A 25,068-nucleotide genomic window follows, 5' to 3' on the forward strand; every position below is an offset into this window, starting at 1 on the left:
CTAGTACATGTGTCAAGTGTCTGAGGCCAGATTTGAACTTAGGTCCTTCTTATTCCAGGGCTGGTGCTCTACTTACTGAGCCACCTAGCTGCCCCTGTCCTGGTTAATTTTTATTCCCTTCTTTGTTCAAGCTGACAATTATTCTGTGGAAACCTAACTTTTCACCCATCTCTCACAAGGATCTCTACCCTCCCCTGACCCCAAGACGGCATGTGTTCTGATTTCCCCTTTCCCCCACCTTACCCTCCTTCCTATCACCCCAATCCCCCCCCCATCCCCTTCCTCCCAACTTTCTTGTAGGGCCACATAGATTTCTATACCTTATTTCCCAGTTGCATGTAAAAACCATTTTTAACATTTGTTTTTAGAACTTTAAGTTCCAAATTCTCTCCCTTCTTCCCTCTCCACCCACCCTCCTTGAGAAAGCAAGTAATTCAATATAGGTTATACATTTATTGTTATGCAAAACACTTACATAATAGTCATGCTGTGAAAGACTATATTTCCCTCCATCCCATCCAGCCCCCCATTTATTCTCTTTTCTCCTTTGATCCTGTCCCATTTCAAAAGTGTTTTCTTTTGACCACCTGCTCTTCTAATCTGCCCTCTCTTCTATCATCCCCCCCCATCCCTTTCCTCCTCTACTTTCCTGTAGGGTAAGACACCCAATTGAGTATGTATGTTATTTCCTCCTTAAGCCAAATCCGATGAGAATAGGGGCCACACATTCCCTTTCACCTCTCCCCTCTTCCCTTCCATTATAACAGCCTTTTCTTGCCTCTTTTATGTGAGATAATTTACCCCATTCTGTCTCTCCTTTCTCCTTCTCCCAATATATTCCTCTCACCTCTTAATTTTATTTTTTTAGATATCATGCCTTCATACTCAACTCACACTGTGCCGTGTGTGTGTGTGTGTGTGTGTGTGTGTGTGTGTATGTATGTGTATTCCCTTCAACTACCCTAATACTGAGAAAGGTCTCATGAATTACAAATATCATCTTTCCATGTAGGAATATAAACAGGTCAACTTTAGTAAGTCCCTTATGTAAGTCCCTTACTTTAGTAAGTCTCTTTCCTTTTTACCTTTTCATGCTTCTATTGATTCTTGTATTTGAAAGTCAGATTTTCTATTCAGCTCTGGTCTTTTCATCAAGAATGCATGAAAGTCCTTTATTTCATTTAAAGTCTATTTTTTTGCCCTCAAGTATTATACTCAGTTTTGCTGGGTAGGTGATTCTTGGTTTTAATCCTAGCTCCTTTGACCTCTGGAATATCATATTCCAAGCCCTTTGATCCTGTAGTGTAGAAGCTGCTAGATCTTGTGTTATCCTGATTGTGTTTCTACAATACTCAAATTGTTTCTTTCTGGCTGCTTGCAATATTTTCTCCTTGGCTTGGGAACTCTGGAATTGGCTACAGTATTCCTAGGAATTTGCCTTTTGGGATCTTTTTCAAGAGGCGAGATCAGTGGATATTTTCAATTTCTATTTTACCCTCTGGGTCTAGAATGTCAAGGCAGTTTTCCTTGATAATTTCTTGAAAGATGATGTCTAGGCTCTTTTTTTGATCATGGCTTTCAGGTAGTCCAATAATTTTTAAATTCTCTCTCCTGGATCTGTTCTCCAGGTCAGTGGTTTTTCCATTGAGATATTTGACATTGTCTTCCATTTTTTCGTTCTTTTGGTTCTGTTTTATAATATCTTGATTTCTCATCAAGTCACTAGCTTCCACTTGCTCCAATCTAATTTTTAAGGTAGTATTTTCTTCAGTGGTCTTTTGGACCTCCTTTTCCATTTGGCTAATTCTGCTTTTTAAGGCATTCTTCTCCTCATTGGCTTTTTGGAGCTCTTTTGCCATTTGCCATTTGGGTTAGTCTATTTTTCAAGGTGTTTTTTTCTTCAGTATTTTTTTGGGTCTCCTTTAGCAAGCTGTTAACTTGTTTTTCATGATTTTCTTGTATCTCTCATTTCTCTTTCCAATTTTTCCTGTACTTCTCTTACTTGCTTTTCCAAATCCTTTTTGAGGTCTTCTGTGGCCTGAGACTAATTCATATTTTTCTTAGAGGCTTTTGATGTAGGATCTCGGACTTTGTTTTCTTCCTCTGGCTCTATGTTTTGATCTTCTTTGTCACTAAAGTCAGATTCTATAGTCTGAGTACTTTTACACTGCCTGCTAGTTTCCCTAGCAAATTGCTTGACTTTTGAGCTCTTTGTCAAGGTATGACTGCTTCCAGAGGGGAGAGTGCTCTGTCCCAAGCTTCAAGGGTTTTGTTTTCAGAGCTACTTGTAGGCACCCATAATTTTTCAGTTCTTCTGAGGTGTTATGATCCAGTGAGATGTGTTTACTCATCTCCTGGACTGTGCTCTGGTCTGTGAGTGATATCAAGCACCCTTTTCTGCCATGTAACTATCAGGAGGTCTCCCTCTCCACAGCCACCACAAGCTCTGCCACACCAGTGTTCCTCTTCATCCCAGGACCACCAACCAGGACTGTGATCCAGATCCAGTCAGGGCAAAGCAAGAGAATCCTGCCTCGGTGCCAGCAAAGAGATCCTTGCATTCCCGCTCTGATCAGCCGCTTGATTTCCCCCGCCATCTGTGGGCCTGGAGCTCCAGAAGCAGTAGTCACTGCTGCTGCTGCCACTGTCACTGCCTCTGCTGCCCCCGGGTTTGGGCTGGACCATGCTCTTCCCTCACCCAGGTCCAACAGAGTTTTCCCACCGATCTGCTAAGTTGTCTTTGGCATTTGTGGGTTGAGAAGTCTGAAAACCGCCACAGCTCAGTGATTCAGTGCCTTGAAGCCTGTTCTGCCTGGTGTGCTCTGACTGGTGTGGCCCACGCTGAACTGTGCTCTGCTCCCAGCCCAGTGCGATAGACCTTTCCCAGTGACCATCCAGGCCATCTTGGGCTGGAGACTTGTTTCACTCTGTCATTTCATGGGTTCTGTAGCTCTAGAATTTGTTTAGAATCATTTTTTACAGATGTTTGGAGGGATTTGGGGGAGAGTTCAAGCAAGTCCCTGCTTTCGCTCTGCCCTCTTGGCTCGGTCCCCCTCGTCAGGGTTTTAAAGGAATTTATATTGGTCTTGGATGAGCAAGCTATGATAGTCATCTTTCTTTCACTTTACAGATGAGGAAACTGAAACCCAGGGAGGTAAAAATGAAATAATTTAACAAGAATTTAATTGCCTAGTGTTGTGTTCTAGACATTGTACTTGGTGTTGGGAGTATGAAGATAAAAAGTGAAACAATTCTAGTTCTTCTGGATCTTAAGTTCCATAGAGTGAGACATGTATGTGTTGCATGAATGCAAAATAAATAAAAGGTAATTAAATGACTGCAATTAGGGAGAGAAGGAAGGTACTAACAATTGGGGCATAAGGAAAGACTCTTTAAAAGGGCAGTACTTGATCTGCATGGAAGTGAGGGATGTTAGGAAGTGGATGTGTGTGTGTGTGTATTTACATATATACACACACACACACACACACACACACACACACATACGGGGGGAGGGAGGGAGGGAAGGGGAGGAGAGAGAGAGAGAGAGAGAGAGAGAGAGAGAGAGAGAGAGAGAGAGAGAGAACGAGAACATTTCAAACATGGAGGATGTTCAGTGCAAAGGCATGAAAATGGAAGATGACCTGATATACATAAGAAACAGAGAAAAAGCCAATATGGCAGGAGTCTAGTTTGGTAGAGGAATAACTGGAAACTGGAAAGATTGGGTATATACCCAGCTGCCATGTGTATCTACTACCACCTGGTAGGCTGCATGGGATATGTCTGATAAGCTGTTTCTTCCTCCCTGACCCTTCTATTCTCTTCCAAAGAGTACAGGACTTGGAGTCAGGAAGTCCTTTGTTTGAATCTTGTCTTAAACATTCTCTAACTGTATGAGCAAATCACTTAATCTCTGTCTGCCTGTTACCTGAATTGTAAAGAGGGGATAAGAATAACATGTACCTCCCAGGAGTGTGAGGATCAAATGAGATAATATTTGAAATACCCCTATTTTCCTTTTTTTTTTTTTTAATTAAAAAATATCTTTTTTCACTCATTGTTCCTTTGGTTAAACCTCAGGCTATCTTTCTGTATAGCATTTTCAGAATACTTCATTTTCATCCCTTTTCTTCCCCACCCTTGTCTATAGTTCTTGTGTTGTTACTTCAAGATAATATTTTTCCCTTTTCATTACTAGTTATTTCATTTGTAAGCCAAAACAAAAGTTTTATTATATCTGTTAAACATTGAGTAGTAGAAGAAACATACCTCAATTGAGGAAAAGTTCTAGGTTATGAAATGAAATCAGATATAATAAGAAGCAAGATCACCATCCCCTAAAGATCTTGAAAATTCCTTGGAGTTTCTTTCATAATATCCTTAAGTCATTTCCTCACTCTTCATGCTTGTTTAATTAAACATTTTTCCTCAATCACTATCCTCAAGCATTCACATAATCATATAATTTTACAATTCTAGTCAAACTCAAACATGGAGAAAATCCCCTTTATAATATCCATCAAATGGTCATCTAGGCTTTCCTTGAAGAGACCTAGTAAAGGGCAACCTATTGCTTTCTAAGGTAGCCCATTCCACTTTTGTTTAGTTATGTTTTTTCATCTTTAAAATGTAAATTTACCTCTTGGTAACTTTTGTCCATTACTTCTGCTTGCATTTGATGTATCTAAATAGAAAAAGTTTAATTATTTTTCCATATTATAGTCCTTCATGTAATTAAAGACAAGTATCATATGTATTCTTGAGTCTTCACTTCTCCAAGCTAAAGTTCCCCTGTTTTTTTGGCTGAGAAGTAGTATGGAAAAAATAGAAATAACAATCTTTGGACCATGTGCGATATCTTTAACCTTTTTGGACTTCGAGTTTTCATTTGTAAAATAAGAGGGAATTGGACTAGACATATTTGAATGTTCCTTCGATATCTAAAGCTGTGATACAGTGAGCCTATTAGATAGGAACTTTAGGCCTTTCGTCATTTTAGTTGCTCTCCTCTTCAGTGTGTCTGATTTAGCAGTCTCCTTAAAATATGCCTATCCTTGCCCCCCGCCCCATCTTGTACTCAAGTTTTTGAACCCATTTAAAACTTTAAATTCATCTTTATTAAATTTAATCTTCCATTCCACCAAATGTATCTTTCAAGATCTCTTTGATTCTTGACTCTTATCAAATGTGTTAATTAGCCCTTTTGTTGTACGTTTTGCTATGCCCGGTGTACTTTCTGCCATATCCCTCTCTCTCTCAATGGAAGTGGAAAAAGAAATCATTTAAGGTATCATCAGAGTTGCATACAGATGAATAACACATTCAAACACATCTGATGTGTCCAAATAGGACAAGAAATTAAACAAGAATGAAAAAGACTAAGAAAGTCAAGAGACTGACTATAAAAGAAGAGCCTTAAAAAATCAAATGAGGAAATTGAAGAATTAAAAAATGTGGAAAAAAAGAAGTTATTGAAAGTGAGCAATATAATGAATGCATTAAAAAACCTAAAAAATTATAGAAGCAGCTGACTTCTGAATTGTTACAGTCAGAAAATAGATTGTATATAATATAGAACAATTGGGAATACAGGCTCAAAAATTTTTGGAATTATTCAAGCTAGTGGAAAGCATGGATCATAGTGTTGCAGTTTCAGAATCATGGGGAGGGAGAACAGATCTGAACATTCTGTTTCATTAAAGGAAATTTTTCATAACTAGTGTAAACAATTAGAGAAATACAAAGTAATACATTTTCCCTAACAGCTATATAGCTAGAAACATTTTAAATTACAACATTAATAGACCTTTTGAATGGTTGTCATATTTATAGTATAAGTAGAAAGAATGTGTTTATTGGTATTGTAGGATTAAGTTAATTTGATGTCATTCTGAATTAGTTCCTCTATGAGTATGTAGAAATGGTGCCTGCCACCTTTTCCCATCTCATGAAAATATGCCAAAGTCCAATGGTGTATATCTGTCCCTGAGGATTTCTTTATGAAATGATTATTGAAGCAGCACAGAGTAAGGGTGTTTCCTAGCACCAAAACCAAGATTGAAATTGATGTTCAGGCATGTCCTCTTTTTTTTTTTCTCTCCAAAAGATTAGTGGGAAATGATACATTTACAGTAATATATTGTTAGCCGTATTGGTCTATGACTCAGAGTCGGAAGGGCTTTTAGAGAGCATTGTCACTTCCTCATTCAAATGAGGAAACTGAAGTCTAGAGAAATTAAAAATGTCCTCTGGGTAATATAGCAAATTAGTGACAATGCTGGTACTAGAGTCTCCTGAGGCAAAGTGCACTGTTCAATATCATGATGCTTCAAGGGATGATTTCCTTTTTTCCCTCCATTGGTTACCCTGGAAATAGGTTCTGTATCTTCTTTTTACTGAGTAGGGGAGTACTTAAATATATATAATAAAGAAGTTAAGGGCAGAGAAGGGGTCTGATCTATATTTTCTCTCAGTGAGAAAAACTGGAAAATAGTGTTAGCAGATACTATTTTGTTATCTGGAGAATGGATTATTTTGGACTAGTTAAATGGGTGTCCTGAAGTCTGAGGCCTGATCTGACATTCTAATGTAGGTGTTGGCAGTGCAAGGCTGTATAGAAATAATTTTGTTGGTGTTCTGGCCACTGCCAAGATCCTATGCAAACTTTCCATGTAAGCAAACCAATATAGACAAAAATAAAACAATTGATGCCTTTAAAAAATATAGTCTGTCTGAGGAAACAACATATACAAAATATACACAAGCTTCTCTTTTGGAGGGAAGGCATTAGCAATTGGAGGATCAGGAAAGGTCTCAATATACTTAACCTTTGGTTACCTTGCGGTTGACACTGATAGAAAGAGGCCAGTTGGCTATTTCAGGGGCTTCACTTGGTGGGGTAAACTTCTTCTAGAGTTCTCTTTTCAGCTTATTAAGATTTAGAAACTCAGTTTTGTAAATTCATCACAATATGATTAGGTCTCAGGGCACAGACTAACACTAACTAAACTTACAGAGAACCAATTAATTAACTAGAATTCCTATTTATTAATTTATAATGGGAATCATGTCTACTACAACATATTGTACCAGTTGTTTATATAATGTGTTGCCTTCTGGTAACTGTGCTCACTCAGGAAATCAAAGTGTAGATTAAAGATTTGTTGAATTTAAAATAGAACAAAGGGAAAGAGCTTTAGACTGAGAGGCAGAAGGCTTGAATAATTATTTGAACTTTACAACGTTGTTATTTTGATTTTATAGGTGATGAAACACTTTCAGAGAAGTTGTGTGATTTGCCTGGTAAATGGAGCTACTGATTCTGATAAACTGTCTTCCACTCTTTGGAAATTCCTATTTAAATAACTGCAAGTAATTTTTTAGGACCATAACACCTTTTTCCTTGTTTCATGATGGAGACATTTGAAAAAACATACATTTATTTTGGTAATCCTTTGACCTTTTCCTGTTTGATTCAGCAGGTGTTTATTAATTGCTTTGTTCTATACTAGATACTAGGTATACAAAGACCAAAAAGCAGAAGCAAACCAAAAAAAATCTTACCCAAGACAGTCATTTACATTAAGGAACTTCAATTCTCCTGGAGCTATATAGCATATACACAGATAAACACTAGCTATATGCAAGTATACAAATTAATACAAAGTAATTTCTAGATGGAGGCCCTAACAGCCAAGGTAATCAGTCAATAAATACTGTTTGCCAGTCACTGCACTAAGTACTAGCGATATGAAGGCACAGAAAAAAACAACCCTTTATATTCTTTTGGGGGAAATAGTGTGTATACATGTTAAGTACAAAATGAATACATGGGAGAAGGCACTAGAAGCTGAGGGAATCTGGAAAGGTCTCATAGGAGGAGAGACACTTAAAATCTTGAAGGGAGCTTGGGGATCCCAAGAGGCAGAGGCAATGAAAGAGCATTCTAGGCTTGCAAAAATGTACAAAGACATGGTAGATACAATATGATATAAAGGGAATACTGAGTAGGATATTTGAGTGTGGGTATTAAGGGAGAATAATGTGTAATAAGCCTGGAAAGCCACATTACAGAACACTTTAAGTATTAAATAGAGGAGTTAGTATTTTATCCTTGAGGTGATAGGGAGCCACTGAAACTTCTTGAGTAGGTATGGTTAGACTTGTATATTAGGAATAGCATTTTGGTGTCTGATTTGGAAAGAGGAGAGAACAGATTGTGTGGGACAATAAAAAAAACAGAGGTGTCTCGGTTTTCCCAAGGTAGAAACAAAACAGAAGCTTTATTTGATCAAGTCTCACGAGAATTGGGCATCTCCCACTACCAGGGCGGAGATGGTAGTGAAGAGAGGCAAGGGAGAGAAGGCAAGCAAGGGGATAGATATCCTTGTACAGACAATTCTAAGAAATCCCACCCCAGAGGCTGGACCTCTGTCCCCATTTGCGGGAACAGGTGGCCTCACAATCTAACCAAGAATAAGTTTTACCCAATACCAGCACAGAAACTACAGAATTACCTTATAAGGAAACTTTAATGTTAAGATGGCGGTTTGTGAGTAGGCTACGGGAGGGGGAGAGGGGAATACCACCTGATTTCCCCGAAATCATATGATTTACAGGAAAACGAAACTTAGGCCTAGTGAAGTCCGCATCCTAACTAAATTTGTACTATTTGAGTATCACCTTGCCTGAGTTATTCATAGGGAATGTTGTATTCTGTTCACAGCTGAGGTGACATCTACAGATCTAAAGAAGAAGGGGCAGAAAGACATTCCTAAAGGCTAAATAATCAGATTCCCACAGACTCAAATTTATCCCATTTCCCTTTTCTCTAAATATTGATTCTCAAACATTAATAATACATATATACATATACACACACACACACACACACACACACACACACACACACACACACACACACACACACACACACACACACACACACATACCCTGTGAAGTCTTCACACTTTATTCTCTCACTACCTCACACAAGATGCATGTCTCTCCTATCTTATTTCTCAAGTCTTTAATGAGGCTGAAAATCCTATACTGCCTAATTCTTTCCCTCTCTCTGGTTTTTTTTTTTTTCCTCCCTCATATTCTCTCTCCTTAGTACCTTTTTTCCCTCATCAGTTTACTGAGACTATTTTCAGGTAAAGGTAGATAATATTAAAGCAGTTCCTTCTAAGGTGTATAGACTTAATCCTCCTAGCATGGATTTGTTGCCAAAGGGAGCTTATTAGACCCAAAGACTTTTGGATTAGTAGAATCTATGGGGGAGAAATTTTTGAATAGTTGGACCTTCGAATTCTCTTTGTCTCTAGCCCTTTTTTTCCCCCTCCCCCCCCAATTTTTTTTTTAACAGGGAATAAGATGTATTAAACATTGTTTATTAGACCACAGCCATAACCTCTGCCCTTGCCCCTGACCCACATGCTTTATTTGTGACTTTAAGCCATAGGACACTCAAGTCATTTGTGAAGAGGATGCGTTGGCCTAGTAAATAATGAATTAACAAAAATGGAAATGTTCCTGAATGAGTTTTTCTCCTTTGATTTTCTCCATTGTAATAAGTAGAAAATAAAATTTCCATGTAAACTCCTTGTGCTGGATGACATTGCAGAATGCTGAAAACCAGAGGTTGTTTGTTTTATAGAATCATAGAATATTTGAAGGTAGAAGGCAACTTGGTGTCTATCTAGTTTAGTTTATACCTGAGAGGAATTCCTGTTGCAGCATACTTGAAAAGTGGTCTGTGCTTGAAGACTTTCAAGGAGGGAGGGGGAACCCATTACTTTTCCAGGTAGCCATTCCACTTTTGGACAGCTCCAAAGGTTGGTAAATTTTTTTCTGTCATTAAGTCTAAATTTGCCTGTCTACAACTTCTAGTTGCTTCTAGTTCTGCCCTTTAGGGCCAAATAAAACAAGTTTAATTTCTTTTCCATAGGACATCCTTTCAAATACTTGAAAATTGCTATGATCCTCCTGAATACTCTCTTCTCCAAACTAATTATCATTTGACATGGGCACAAGGCACTTCACCATCCTGCCTGTCCTCCTGGTTATTCTTGTTTTTCATTGTGTTGCTCAGAACTGAACATGCCACTCTTGATGAAAGCTGACAAGAACTGAGTACAGAGGTTTATCACTTCCTTTGCCCTGAAGGAGGAGGCAACCAACTAACCAGTGTGTGGTAATGAAAATAGCTTGGGGGCAGGACCTGATTAATGCCTCTAGAGTAGGCAAAGGGGATTCTCATCTCCCGCTTGTTGAGTGCTAGAGATTGTCCTGGGATGCCTGACACATAATAGTGGCTAATAAATGTTTGCTTGATTCATGTCACTGTTCTTTTTGGTTCTTTTTGGCCACTCCTGTCTCCTTTGCTAAATCATCCTCTGTCTGTGATCATGCTATATCTCTAGCTCCTTACTCTCGGTGTTCTTCCAGGCTCTGTCTTTGGCTCTCAACTTTCTCTGAACTTTTCTTGGTGACCTCATCAGCATTCATGGGTTTAATTATTATCTGTCTGGATGATTCTCTCCAGAATTCTAGTGTTAATGACCATATGGATATTTCAAACCGATTGTTCCATAAGCATATCAAACTTAATATGTCTTGAACAAAATTCTTTATCTTTCCCTTTAAATCTTTTAATCTTCCCCACTTTCCGTTGAGGTAACTACTATCCTTCCAGTCACCCAGGTTGAAAACCTCTACAAAGTCATACTTTAGTTCTCACTCTTCCTCATCTCCCCTATCCAGTTACTTGCCATTTCTTTCTCCACATTATCTCAACTGTCTATTCCCTTTTCTACAGTCACTTGTCTACTACACTAATAACTGGTCCTAATTGCCTCTCACCTGGACTATTGCAGTAGCCTTAAAATTTTTATAGATGTCTTCTGCTTTTTATACCATCATCGTTTTCCCTGGCATCTCTCCTCTTTCTCCTCCCAGAGAATAAACCCATTATAATAGTATTTTTGAAGGCTCCCAGCCCCCTAAAGAAAGAAAAAAAAATAGAAAAAAATTAGCCCCAAACCACGTGTGATGTGCAACACCTATGGATCAGACCTTACACCTTCACAAAGGGGATGGTTGGGGTGTTCTCTTACCTCTTCTTTTAAGTCATGGTTGTTCTTTATTTTGTTACGTTCATTTTGATTTTTGGGTATGTAGTTCTTTTTACTTACGTTATTGTAGTCAGTGTGTATATTGTTTTCTCATGCTTCTCTGTACCATCATATACATCATTTCTTACATTATAGTAATATTCCAATACATTCTTGTACCACAATTTGTTTAGCCATTCTCCATTTGATGGTCATCTACTTTGTTTCCAGATCTCTGCTGTCACAAAAAGTACTGCTATAAACATTTTGGCTTATGGGGGAGTACGAGCTTCCTTGGGGTTTAAGCCCGGTAATAGAGTTTCTGGTTCAGAGGGTATAGATGTTTAGTCACTTTATTTGCATCATTAAAATTGTTTTCTAAAACATTTGTACTGTTTCTCAGCAACACAGCGTATTAATGTGTCTGACATTCCACAACCCCTTCAGCATTGACTATTGCCATTTTTTGGTCATTTTTTCCATTTTGCAGGGTGTGGAGTATAAAACCTATTATTAGTTATTTGTAGCATTCGTTCATGTGGTTGTGAATACTTTACATTTGTAAGAACTTTTTGTTACTATCTTTTGACCACTTATCTGTTGGAGAACGGCTGCAATAGCCTTCTAATTGATCTTCCTGCCTCAGGTTTCTCCTCTCTGCTATCCTCCCTACAATTGTCAAAAAGATTTTGCTAAAACACAGGTCTGACAATGTCACTCCCCTCCCTCTTAATAAATTCAGGTGACTCCCAATTACCTTTAGGCTCAACTACAAACTTCCCTGTTTGTCATTTTTTTCTCATTTTCTTTTTAGAAAATTATGAACTTGACAAATAGCAACAAATTCAAATATCCATACACAAAGAACAATAGAAAGAAAGAGAATGGTTATATGAAACCATGAATATATCACATATAGATTGTTTCTTTTTTTAAAGTGTATATTAATTTATATTAAGTATGTATATATGTGTGTATATATACATATGTACACATACATATATACACGTATATACATACATATATATACATACACACACATATACATACATACACACACACTTATAGTTTAAATTTAACATGGTAGTACCAGCATGGATTGTCTCTATTCCCTTTTGAACTCTTGTTTATTCTCTTCTGCATGCTTTATAAATGATTCTCTCTCTCCCTTTCTTCTTTCTTTCTCTCCTTCCTTCCCTCTTCCCCTCCCTCTCTTCCTTCCACTTTTCCCTCTAACATCTCAACCAAACAATAAAAGCTGTCCCTTAAAACAAATAGTATAGTCAGGAAAATAAATTGATAAATTCATTGTGTCTAAAAAGTGCATGTCTTGCTTTGTACCTCTAGTCTATCACCTCTTTGTACCCCCCAGCATCTGCCACATCACCTGGCACACAGTAGTTACTTAGTAAGTATTTATTAATTGATTGACCACAGTTTATAATTCATAGCTCCTTTTTGGCTTTGAACTTTGGGTTCACCTAATGAGAGCCTACAGTTTTTGATAGTGTTCTAAGTTCTACTCCATTTCAAGTTTGAGTTCATCCTTTTAGTTCCTTTTAGCTCCTTAGGTTCCTAGAAAAGTCGATTATTTTCTTTTTGGGTCCCGGGCCTATTTTACTTTTGCTGGCTTCAGGTAAAAACTTGCTCTCTTGGCATTTATTTGATTTTCTTCTTCTCTTTTTCCTTTCTTTTCTTTGTTTAATTTTCTTCTTCCTTTTGCTCCATTCTGAAAACTAAATTTTAATTCCTACATTTTTAGTACCATTCTGTTGACCACTTTTTTTTTTTCCTCCTGTTCCCGTTCTTTAAGACAGCATACTATCATGAAAGAGCTCTGTCTTTAGAGTCAGAAAACTTTGGTTTGAATCTTAGCTTTTCCACTTAGTAGATGAGTAGCCATGGGCAAATCAGTTGACCTTTCTAAGACTAAATTTCTTTAGGTCATAAAACTACTTGTGTTGATATACCTCAGGGGGCAGTTGAAAAAATGATTTGTAAATTTTAAAGCCCTCAAGGTATTGCCATTTTTGTTTGTTGGAATATAGTTTTGGAGGGTCTGTGATAGGATAGACATATCAGTTACACTGTGGATGGAGTTGTGAATTAGTCCAGGCACTCTGGAAAGTAATTTAGAATTATGAAAGAAAAGTTATTACAATATTTTGATCTAGCATCCCCATTATTAGGTTTATATCCTAAGGAGATCATCAAAATAAAAAGTTTCATACGTGCTGACATAGAGTAGCACTATTTGTAGTAAGAGAAAGCTGGAAACAAATTATATGCTCATTCATTTTCACTTAACCCCTCAGTACTCTAGGTTACTTTCTAAGACTATAAGTTTCAGAGGAAGTTTCACTTGTGTAAGTAGAGGGAGTTTCCTCATCTGAAAGCTCCTTTTAGCAATGAAATCGTAGATCAGTACCTATTGTTATCACTAGTATAAGGGATGGCTCTCTTGGAGGGGTCAAGGGGAGGAGTGAAGTGGTAAATATGGGGTGATGCAAAATCCAAAGCTATTAGTTAAAAAAAAAAAGCAAACCATGTTCCAATAGATTGGGGAATAATTGAACGAATTGTGGTTTATGACTATAATGGAATGGCTACTGTGCCAAAATGTGCCAAAAATGACAAATAGGAAGATTTCCGTCTGAAGTTGGAATACCTGTATGATGAACTGATGCATATCAAAGAACCAAAAGAACAATGTGCACAATAAGTACGATAATGCAGATGAAAGTAACACTAAAAACAACAGATAAGTTCAGTGACCAATATTGGTTAGAGATGATTAATATTAAAATATACTTCTTTCATTTCTGTTACAAGAGTAAACTGTGAGTGGAAGATTCTCAGTCACAATTACTATCTTAAATTGTTTTGCTTAAAGCAAAACAGTTTTAAAGAGAAGTTACTATGGAGGTTTATTGGGAGGTGATTGTTTTGTCAAAACAATTTTTTATTAATTAAATGTTTTTTTAAAGCAACAGAATAGGAAAAAATTCTTAAAGTATGATTTGAATTGTGCTGTTACCTCACTGATTGATTAGCTCCTCCCTCTGGACCATTTCAGTTTAGGTTGTCTTGGTCTCTGTTCCAAACTCTCATCAAAAAGTCTGTGGCTTAGTCAAATTTTCCTGTCTGCGTTAGGAAAGTTTCTATTATCCATTCTCTGAGTTTAGGATACATTACTATACTAAAGATGATCTGAGCTCTCCCTGGGAAGTCCCTTCATAATCTTCCACCTCTTAGATTTTCTCACATCATCTCTTTTACTCTAGGGTGGTTACCTCTCAATCAGCAATAACTTTTGTGAGGGAAAGGTGGCATGTGGCCATAGTACAAACTGTATTCTGCATACACATGTTGCTTTGGCTTTAACTTCATTTAATTTCACAGCCAAACTTCATTTTTCTGACTTTTCTCATTTATATCACTTGTTATCACTGAAATTATTAACTTACTTTCCAGTCCCCAATTCTGCCCCTGCCCATCTTCCTGGAGACAGATATATATGGCAGGTAATACTTTAAGGCTATACTAATCAGTATTTGAAAAAATCTCTCAATGCTTTTTAAGTTTGCTAAACTTTTTGAATTATGCAGATATCCTAGCAATTGGTTTTTTATAAATTAGTATCATTCAGTGATTATATTCTTTTACAGCACAATGTGGTGGTTTATAATTTCTTTCTTATAATTTTGAAAGAATTGTTTTTGAAAGATAATTTCCTTATGTTTTAACATTCTATTTAAAATAAATCCCTCCTCTCCTCCATGTTTCCCCCCTGCCCCCACCTCATTAGATTAGGTAGACAAGCAGTTAAGGAAGTATACAGATATAAATCTAATAATTAATTGCCATGACTTTTTTTCTTCCCCCACCCATTCCAATCTCAAAAGCTATGTTGTTTATACAGGTTCTTTTTAATGAGTCCCAAGGATTTAAAACACAATTAGCATTGTTCCATTTCCTTCACTTGAGAAAAATATGCTTCTTAGTAAATGTAACTTGCTTTTGTTAGTGAAGAATGCCATTGAATAATGCCAAACTATTTTAGGAGCTTGAAATTAAAATATTTATAAACAAAACATACTTCAGAAATTAGGTATTTAAAAAAAAGTTTTCCCTTTGTTTTGGGTCTATAGCATGATAATGTTTGTAAATCTCTCCAGTAAATTTTAGAAAGTTTTGAAGTTGACTGATTATGATGGTCACTTTTTAAAAAGAGAACATCTTTGCAATACACCCTAGACATAATGATACCAGCAGTCCTGTTCACCCTGATAGTGTGCTTCACTCTTGATGTATGGTAGAGGTCTTTGGGTAGTGATCCTGAGACTTCCCGGTGTACCACATCCTGACTCTCATGTACTCTAATTTTTAAAGCTCATGAAAACCCAGGAGAGAGAGGAGTCAGATTTTTTTCTTAGTAGTATTTAAGAATTTCCTACTTGGCCATCTTTTGATGTGGAAGAGACTGGAATAGTAAGGTCCATTACTGACTAAAAAAGCAATTAACTGTAGTTGGGAGAGGAGGAAGCTCCTCTTTAAAGGTAAATAGGAAAACAGTCTCTAAAGATTTTTTTTTCATTACTATTGAGTGAGATGAACTTTTAAACTTCTTCCATTAAAACATTCCTAAACCAAAGAGAGCTTTAATTTTTAACATTTTCATTTTGTACTTAAAAACCACACGAAATAAATTATTTTGGTGGAAATATACCAGAAACTCAATAGTACATTGTTCACCATAGACCAGAAGCCAGTAGAAGGCTGGTCCTTCTTGGACAATATCCAAGGGACTCTGAAATATCAAAAGAACCTCAGTATAAGACCCTTTCACCTAGAAGACAGTCCTGTGACATAGTTCTCAGGTGTTATATTGAGTTCTAGCATATTTCTGTAGGAAGAAGGAAAGGGATTTGAAACCTGAGGCTACATTTTCTTGAAATCTTTTTGAAGAACAGGTGCTTGTAGATAGATATTCATGCTTTATCTTCATTCTTACACGCATGTGTACATGTACAGATAAGAGACCAGACTTTGGCTAATGTCCATAGTGAAGAATAGAGCCAAATGCATGAGGTTTTTATTTAGCATTTTGTTTGTAAATCTTTAATTCCTCTTTGTTTTTGTGATTTTTCTCCAGAATTTCTTTCTTTTTTTTTTTTAAAGAAATTCAGAAGGATGAGGATGAATTTAGTTCCCTATTCTTTATTTTTTTTTTGAGGGGGAGGAAGGGCAGGGCAATTGGGGTTAAGTGACTTGCCCAAGGTCACACAGCTAGTACATGTGTCAAGTGTCTGAGCCCGATTTTGAACTCAGGTCCTCCTGGCTCCAAGGCCAGGAGCTCTACTCACTGCGCCATCTAGCTGCCCCCTTCTCCAGAATTTCTATTAGTGTTCATTTCATTTTGCCAGAAATGTTTTGAGTGGGGCAAGGAATAATTTGCCCTGGGCCTTGGAATAGATCTGAGCCCCTGTACCAGGCTCGAGAATCCTGCTGAGGCTTAATTGCTAAGTAAGTCTTCTGCCTTGACAACAGTTATAGCCTATAAAAATATATTTGCTGAGCCTGGTATAAAATTCAAGACTTGTATAATTAAAATTCACTTGTGAAATCTAAACCACCCTTTCATTGACTAAATAGTGCAATCAAGTCAGAAGCCCTTGCTTAAGAAGTTATTAGATGGAGGTATAAAAGGCTCAGCTAAGGAATAGAAAAATAATTCATGAATTTTTTAATCCATCCCCATGGATAATTCCTGGCTTTGAGTCTTTTTATTTAAACAAAACTGCACGTATGTATGTAAGGCAGCTAAATGGTTGATAGAAAATGGCTGTTGAACCAGAAAGCCTCTCTGGCAAAGTCACCCTGGGCCAGTCATTCACTTTCAGTGCCCTAGGGTAGGTCTCTGAAGCTGAGTTGCAAAGAAGATATTGACCTGCATTGGTAGACCAATTTGCCTGTTCCGCTGAAATCACAGAGGGGGTGTGTGTGTGTGTCTGTCTGTGTGTCTGTGTGTCTCCACACTCTAGATAATATAAGAATATCAGTCAAATGGCTCCTTATTGAGATAGATTTCTCTCATCTAGAATTTTTTAAAAAAAGTTATTGCCCTGCCTCTTGTGTTTTTATATATATGTCTCTAATATTAAGGTATGATGTTTCTCTTTAAAAATATTATGGACATTAATGAATTGACCTTAGTTGTGGCTTTCCCTTATTTTTGCTTCGTGTGTGCAGTCTTTTAACCTAATGGTGAAATGAAGCCTAATACCCTTTTGGTTTTAGATTCACGTGTTGTATGTTTTGGGGGTGACATCTATATTGTATTTCTGTTTAGAGCTGATCTCTCTTATGACTGATGAACACCAGGGTTCTGTTCAGAGTTGCTTCTCATACTTGGATCCTGATCCTAAGGGGAAGCCAGCAGGGGTTGGCTGTGCTAGAGCAGCATGGACTCAGAGCTCCTCCCAGAGGATACAAAAATGACTCCCAGGTGAGTTGGTCTAGAGCCAGAGGAGATGGGCTCTTATGAGATTGTGCTTTTCAGAAGCTTATAGTGAAGGACCGTACAACTGAGCCATTCAGAGTTTTAGGTCCTAGGATTAATTTTGTTTGTGAAACTAGAAGTTATTCTTTTTTATCAGGCCCTTCTTTTCCTAGTCAGAAGAATCCTTTGACTTTGTGCTCTTTTTGTGCTTTGTTTTAGTAATGTAGTTGTATTTCACAGTGATCCCTCCCCTCCCCCCACTGTGGTTAATACCATAGACCTGAAGGAATACATTATAAGTTGTAATAATCTTAATGTTGGATTAATTTTGCTAACTTCCTATGATACTAATGGCTTACTTAGGAAACCTTTATCTGGTTTAAGGTAGAAATGGTAAGGAATAATCCTGGAATGTAAATAGAATTGGCTTAGATTTTTTGCTTTAATATGTAAATGTCTTTGTCAGAATATACCCTTATACAGATTATGAAGATATGTAGAAACTTCAGAATGAATCTGATTTTATCTGTTAACTTAAATAGTTTATTTTTTAGTTTATAATTCACATTTAAGAAATTTCTGATTCTTATTTCAGTATAATTGACAGAGCATTGAACTCAGAATTAAGAGACTTGGATTTGAGTCCTGACCATCATCACTTGCTGGCTAGGTGATTTTTGACAAGTTACCCTGGGATTTAGTTTCCTCATCTGTAAAATGAAAGGGTTGAACTAAATGGTCTTAAAAATCTCTGAGCTCTAAAATTTATTATGATATACAGATTTCTATTGTGATATTCTTCTGTCCTATAATTTTCAGTTCCAAGTTAATTGGAACCCAAAATTTTCCATTTGCTCATCTTAAAAGAAAAATTTAGAATGTTTGAAGACAGCCAGCCAGTGTAACTCTTTGAGATACCAAGGCAGAAAAAAGTTCTGGTTTATACAGCAATATAAAATCACTTGTTTATCTGAACTAAGAATGGGAAAATTTTTCCTGTGCCTATTCCTTACTAACAAAGGATTCAAAAAGTGAATCATATTAAGTAGATGAGAGATTTATGGCACATGTATAATAAGATTTCGAGACTGGTTTAAGAGTTGTGTAGACATTTCTCTGAGTAATGAAATTACATAAAATGAAGGCCAAAGTATTATGCTTTAATCATAAGTAGGCATAATTGAAATGCATTCCTGCATGTAGAATTACATTTTGAAACACACCCACATTGCAGAGCTGTGTTTTAACTTGTATCATTACATAGTTCTGTGGAAAAACAAGAGACATGAGTTTCTGCTTATAAGCCGTTCCTTTTGTTTGTTCTTTCAGAGGAATGCGTAAATTTAGTATTCCTAATGGTAGTCTGAATTGTTTTATAGGCAGTCTTAGGTCATGTGTCTCTGGAAATTTTGTGAGAGATTGTTTTATGTTTTTATTTTCTTCAGTACTGTTAGGAATATTCATGGGATATCAGAAACAGACTAGATGCTAACCAACATTAATTTGATGGGTAAATCTTTAAAATACGTTCAAGTCTAATAGATTCCACAATTTTAAAATTGAGGTATTCACAATTCAGTTCGACAAATATTAAATATCTGCTTATGTGCAAGGAACATAGTGAATTTGAAATTAAAAGATTAAAAATAAATTTCCTGTCTTCAAAGAATTGACTATTGGACTATAAACACAGATAAAGATAGAGTGCTGGTAGAGAGGAAAAAAAAGAGATTCAGACAAATTTCTGGAGTAAAATTGGAGGAGGGAGCAAAATACCTCTCAAGGTATTAAAGGTGACTTTGAGACTTTTGATTTTTTTTTCATGCAGTTGTGTTGAATTAGAAATGAGATTATCAAAGATTGTCAGTGCAGTGTTACTTACAATTGCAAAAAATGAAGTAATCTAAATGCAATAAAGGAATGGTTAAATAGTGGTATATTCCTGTATTAGAATATTTTAATATACTTAAGATATTGACAAATATGAGGAAATAGAGAATATAGAAAGACCTTTATGAAATAATGCCAAGAGAAAATGAAGGACCAGAAAGCTATGACCACCACATAGGAAAAGAGAATTAGAATAAATGGACAGATAAAGGTCACTGATGGAGATAGAGAGTGACCAAAAAGTTACAATATTTTGTGCATTTAAATTCATTTTAAAAAATGTAAATAGTTACAGAAATCCTTTAATTGATTTTTATTAATATTTAATATTGTTTATAATAAAATATTAAAAATATTTTACATCAATAAGTAGGACTATTTTTAGTATTTTATACATATAGTCAGTTCCTCCTTTGATTTAGACGTGACTGATTTAAATCTCTTCATTCACTATCCAATTAACTCTTAACTTTTAGGTAAGAAAAGGAAACAAAAACATGTTATTTTTAATTAATCTGTAGATTCAGAAGCTATAAAATGGGGCAGTACAGGTAAGGGATGCTGATCCTTGGAGCAGGATTCTAGGTAGGATTAATTATAGTTTGGCCAAAGTTACCTTGGTAGTTTTACCCCACCCCCTCTTTTTAAAAATGTTTTTGGTGACCTTTTGTAACAACAGTGTTGCCAGCAGCTACTGTGACTGTATAAGACCAACAACAAGAGTACGCAGAAGGGCTGCCAACATAGATTCTTTGATCTGCTTTGCTAAGGAAAACAACTTTAAGGAGTTAACAGTCTCAGTTTAATTAAACATGCATATATCATTCACTTAGTTCAGGGGGAAAAGATCAGCTCCCTGAACTTCAGGGCAAATACAAACAGAAATTACAAATCACATGCGTTATATAAACAGATCAAATAACACAAGTCAGTCTAACCATAGTAATAATACATAGGTACCAGAAGCACTGTCATCTTGTCTGGGTTATCAAGGTGGGGGGGAGATGTTGCTTGTTCAACGGCTTGCTTGGAGTCTTGTCACTCTTTCAATGAGTGTACCCCCAAAAGGGAACCCCTAATCTTGTACACATATATCCAGTTCAGGGCCTTGAGGGCTTGAGGCTAACCATCCAGGGTGTGGGAAAGTTAGTTAATCACTAGTGCCACATCTATACATTTTTTTCAATGAATGACTCTCCTTCTGAGAAACACTCCAAGACAAAAGATCCCACTTTACCTGCCTCATTCAAACAAAGGCCAGACTCATCAAAGGCACTTGATAATGCCAAAAGAGAAGAACAGCAAAAAAAAAAAAAAAAAAATCCTTCCCTGATTACTATTACCCCTTTCCCCCCAAAATGTTTTCTATGTAATTATTTTATAAATATTTATGTATATGTTTTCCCCCTTGAGTTGGAAAATTTATATGTTACTCTGTACCTACACACAGCCCCAACACCTTTCTGCAAAGGAAGTATGCCTCATTAGTCTTGACTGGTCATTTTATTTATGTGCATATTGGTTCTTTCTTTCTGCCTTTGATTTTTTGAGGAATTTATCGCTGGGTCAAAGGATTGGGATATTTTAGTGCATTTTTGGATATAGCTCTAAATTGCTTTATATAATTGTCGAACCAATCTGCCAATAACAATTTTTCTGTGTAACTTTCATCCTGTAATTGTCACTTTCCTTTTTTGTCCTATTTGCCTGTCTGATGGAGGTGAGATAGCATCTTGGAGTTATTTTGATTTGCATTTTAATTAATCTATTCTTATTGTTGTATAACCACTGAATTTAATGGTACAGAGAGAATAGGAATTTTGATTGGAGAAATAGTAGATACTTTTAGATAGGCACCAAAATTATTTGATTTGACCTTTGATTGTAATTCCATTGAATTTGTAAGGTATGTAGTTATAATTTAAGTTATAACTAAATGTTCTAAATAAATCTTTAGTTTTTTGACTTAGGATTTGAGTCCCAAGGGAGTGCTATTTTAGAAATACAGGAAATTGCTTGGAAGACTTGGGTTCAAATCTTGTGTCTGTCACTACTTGTATGACCTTGGGCAAGATACTTATTATGGGCCTCAGTTTACACATTTGTAAAGTGAGAGGTTTGGACTAGATGGCCACTGAGGGCCCTTCCAGCTCTAAATCTATGAATGACTTTTCAAAACAATTTAGTTACTCTTTTTCGTATGCATTCTGTTCTTTTCCTATTTTACTTGTTTTACACAATCTTTTGGTATTACCCTTTTGTTCTTTTACTACTAACACCATCAGTATATAACAGGACAATAAGATAAGTGTCTTTACAATCCTGTTATGTATTGGTGGTGGTGTTTTATATGAGAGCCCTAGACCTGGCCCCCTATTTTACATGGAAACTACCTATTCTGTCCTATATTGTGTGTGCGTGCATGCGCGCGAGCGCACATATGTACCTTGTTAGCCTGCCATTACCACTGATGTTCATGTGAGTGGTGACTAAGTTGGTGGCAGTAAGACAAACCTATTCAGGTGAAAACCTGAATTTCCTTTCCTGTCATTTATAAGGGAAAAATACAAAGTCCTGGTTTTTCATAATTATGGAGAACATATGTGTAAAGTACTTTGCATACCTTAAAATACTATACCATGATGAACTGTTGTTGTTATTAGAAAAAGCTGTGTTTGCCTCTGAAGTTCTCTGTCATCAGCGCTGTACTTTGGTTGGATTGGGCTTCAGTTCTGGCTCCCCAGGAGTTGAATCTGGAGGCGTTCTTGCCTCATTGCCTATGCCAGTCTTAACAAACTTCCCTTTATCCTAATGATTTTCCTTTTAATCTTTCCCCATCTTTTTGCACTCTCAGAAATGTGACTCCTTCCAGAAGATGCTGTATCTCTGGCTATCTTCTCCTGTATTCCATGTTATGTCTTCCATTCTCTCCTCCACCTCCTCCCCCATCACTGGGCCAATCTCTCCCCTTCCCTCCAATATTGATCGGACCAAACTTCTAGTGCTTCCTTCTACCACTGTTACTTACTAAATCTCCTTTGAGGTTTACTACATTTCTGTCACTCAAGTCATGTAATTTTTGTGGTAGCTTACTGGTTTCAAGGTCATCCTATTTTCTTTCTCAGCAACAGTCAGTGTGCTTTTGTTAAGTGCTTAGTATTTCTGAAGCTAAGCTCTGGGGATTAAAAAAATGGGAAAAGCCCGCAAAGCAGCTAACATTCTTCTTACTTAGGAGATTTAGTACCTGACTCAGAAGTTTTCTCTATCCTAATCCTCTCTTTAGACTTTTGATTTTGTTTTATTACTTATATCTCATGGAGTCATTAACTTGCATTTGGCTGATTATAATTTAAAGGATTTATTTTCTCCGATAAGGTTTTGTACTTCAATTTTACCAAGCTATTACCTGTCTTCATAACTTTCTTGTATAGCTCTCATTTCTTTTCCCATTTTTCCCTTTAGTGCTCTTATTAAGTTTTTAAAGTTTTTTTTTTTTTTTTGCTCTTTTTAAAAAATCTCTTTCACTTGCATGAACTGATACAAAGAGAAGTGAGCAGAACCAGAGGACCTTGTACACAGTAATGGCAACATTGTGTGATGATCAGTTTGCCTCAGCTGTGATGATTGACTGGCCTCTTCTCAGCAATACAGCGATCCAAGACAATTCCAAAAGATACATGATGGAAAACTATCCACATCTGGAGAATGAAGTGGTGGGAGTCTGAGTGCAGATTGAAGCATACTGTTTTCACTTGATTTCTTTCAAGGTTTTGTCCTTGTGTTCTATTTTTTCTTTCACAACATGATTAATATGCAAATATGTTTCACATGATTGCACATATATAATTTATATCAAATTGCTTATCATCTTAGGAAGTTCAAGAGAAGGAGGGAGAAAATTTGGAACTCTGAATTTTATAGAAAATGGATATTAGGGGCAGCTAGGTGGTACAGTGAGTAGAGCACTGGCCCTGGAGTCAGGAGGACCTGAGTTCAAATATGGCCTCAGACACTTGACACACTTACTAGCTGTGTGACCTTGGGCAAGTCACTTAACCCCAATTATCCTGCCTTCCCTTCTTCAAAAAAAAAAGGAAAAAAATGGATATTAAAAATTGTCTTTATATGTAATTGGGAAAAAAGTAAAATGCTAGTTATAAAACCCAAAAGACAAAAGACAAAAAAACTCTTTAACTCTTTTAAGAATTCTTGATGGGTTTGTGCCCCACCTACATTTTACTTTGGGGGCTTTGCTTGTAGATGCTTTCAAGTAATTGTCTTCTTTATTTGTTTCTTGATCTTTACTGTCACTGTAGCAGCCCTTTATGATGGAGATCTTTTTTTTTTTCCTCTGTTTGCTCATTTTTCCAGCCCACTTCTTGACTTTGGGCTTTATGTTAGTGTCGGACTCTACTCAGTGCTGGGGGAATGTGTATCCTGAGCCTTTGTCTTTTATGTCTTGCTGCTACTTTCATACCTCAGGCTGGGGTCTTGAACATTTTCGGGCTTCCACAGTGGTGTGATCCATGGAGAGGTTTTTGGTTTTTTTTTTTACTGCCCTGCTGGTATGAACTCTGCAAATTTCTGACCCAAGTTTCAGTCTGTTAGCTTATTATGTAGTTGAGTTTCAGTAGACTACTTCTGGTCTCAGTCACCACTACCCCACAGGGAAGTTGTGCAGGTTCAGAATGGCTGAACTGCTGGCTTCCCTTTTGTCTTAGTTTCCTGCCCTGGTTATTCCACTGTAGGCTTGTGTGTCATGAGAGGATTGAAAGGATTAGTACAGCAAGTGGCTAATTGTGGGAATTGAGTGAACCACACAGACTCCATCTTGTGACTTAGTTCTGAAACTAGCTCAGTTCCCTTTTTATTCAGTTATGAGTCTAGTCCAACTAATGTCTTGTGAGAAAAATTTATTCAATTGTGGGAATTGGAAGAAACCTTACTGTATTGTTTGAACCTATACCTGTGTGGCTAGGAAGCTGGATCACCTCTACCTACTAGAGACCCCTAAGGACCTAGGTTGTACTGGCTAGTTGTATCCAAAGATAGTTTTCTTACAAGTTTACGTTTCAGGGGCAGCTAGGTGGTGCAGTGAATAGAGAACTGGCCCTGGAGTCAGGAGGACCTGAGTTCAAATATGGTCTCAGACATTTGACACTTAGTAGCTGTGTAACCTTGGGCTAGTCACTTAACCACAACTGCCTTGCCTTTCCCCCCTCCAAAAAATTAAAAAATAAAAATAAAAAAACCAATTGTACATTTCAAACAATCCATATGTCTCTGCAAACTGGCCTCATATTGATCAATCAGTTATTGTTTCCATGTTCCTTTGATTATTTACAGACACTTGGGGTGAGTGCAACACTTCTTTTTCTGATTTCAGAAAATTGTACCTGTTCACTCTCCCCCTTCCTACTTAAAAAGAACCTAATCTTTCATCTAATTAGAAATCAGATTACTTAATGTTTCATTATTTCCCTTTAATTAACTGGCCTTATTTAATTGTTTTTAAAAGTATAAAAATCTGTCTTCCCCAATATTCAGGTCCAGGCCTAA

The 25,068-nt window shown here is 36.7% G+C and overlaps 1 protein-coding gene across 5 annotated transcripts in view; it reads left to right on the plus strand.

Annotated features, from left to right (window-relative positions):
• The window catches only part of CDK19 (cyclin dependent kinase 19), a 238,178-nt gene that overhangs the window by 93,328 nt on the left and 119,782 nt on the right, over positions 1-25,068 (plus strand). The window contains exons 1-2 of one of the 5 annotated variants that reach the window (XM_036766308.1): positions 14,618-14,641; positions 17,470-17,625. The exons of 3 other annotated variants lie outside the window; for them this stretch is intronic. In XM_036766308.1, the coding sequence (XP_036622203.1) occupies positions 17,491-17,625 (135 nt within the window). In that variant the 5' untranslated portion in view covers positions 14,618-14,641; positions 17,470-17,490. Of the gene's footprint in view, positions 1-14,617; positions 14,642-17,469; positions 17,626-25,068 lie in introns of those variants that run through there. One more of the 5 variants, XM_036766307.1, reaches the window with a different exon arrangement.

The sequence above is a fragment of the Trichosurus vulpecula genome, chromosome 7, assembly GCF_011100635.1.
Source record: "Trichosurus vulpecula isolate mTriVul1 chromosome 7, mTriVul1.pri, whole genome shotgun sequence".
NCBI classification, from domain to species: Eukaryota; Metazoa; Chordata; class Mammalia; order Diprotodontia; family Phalangeridae; genus Trichosurus; species Trichosurus vulpecula.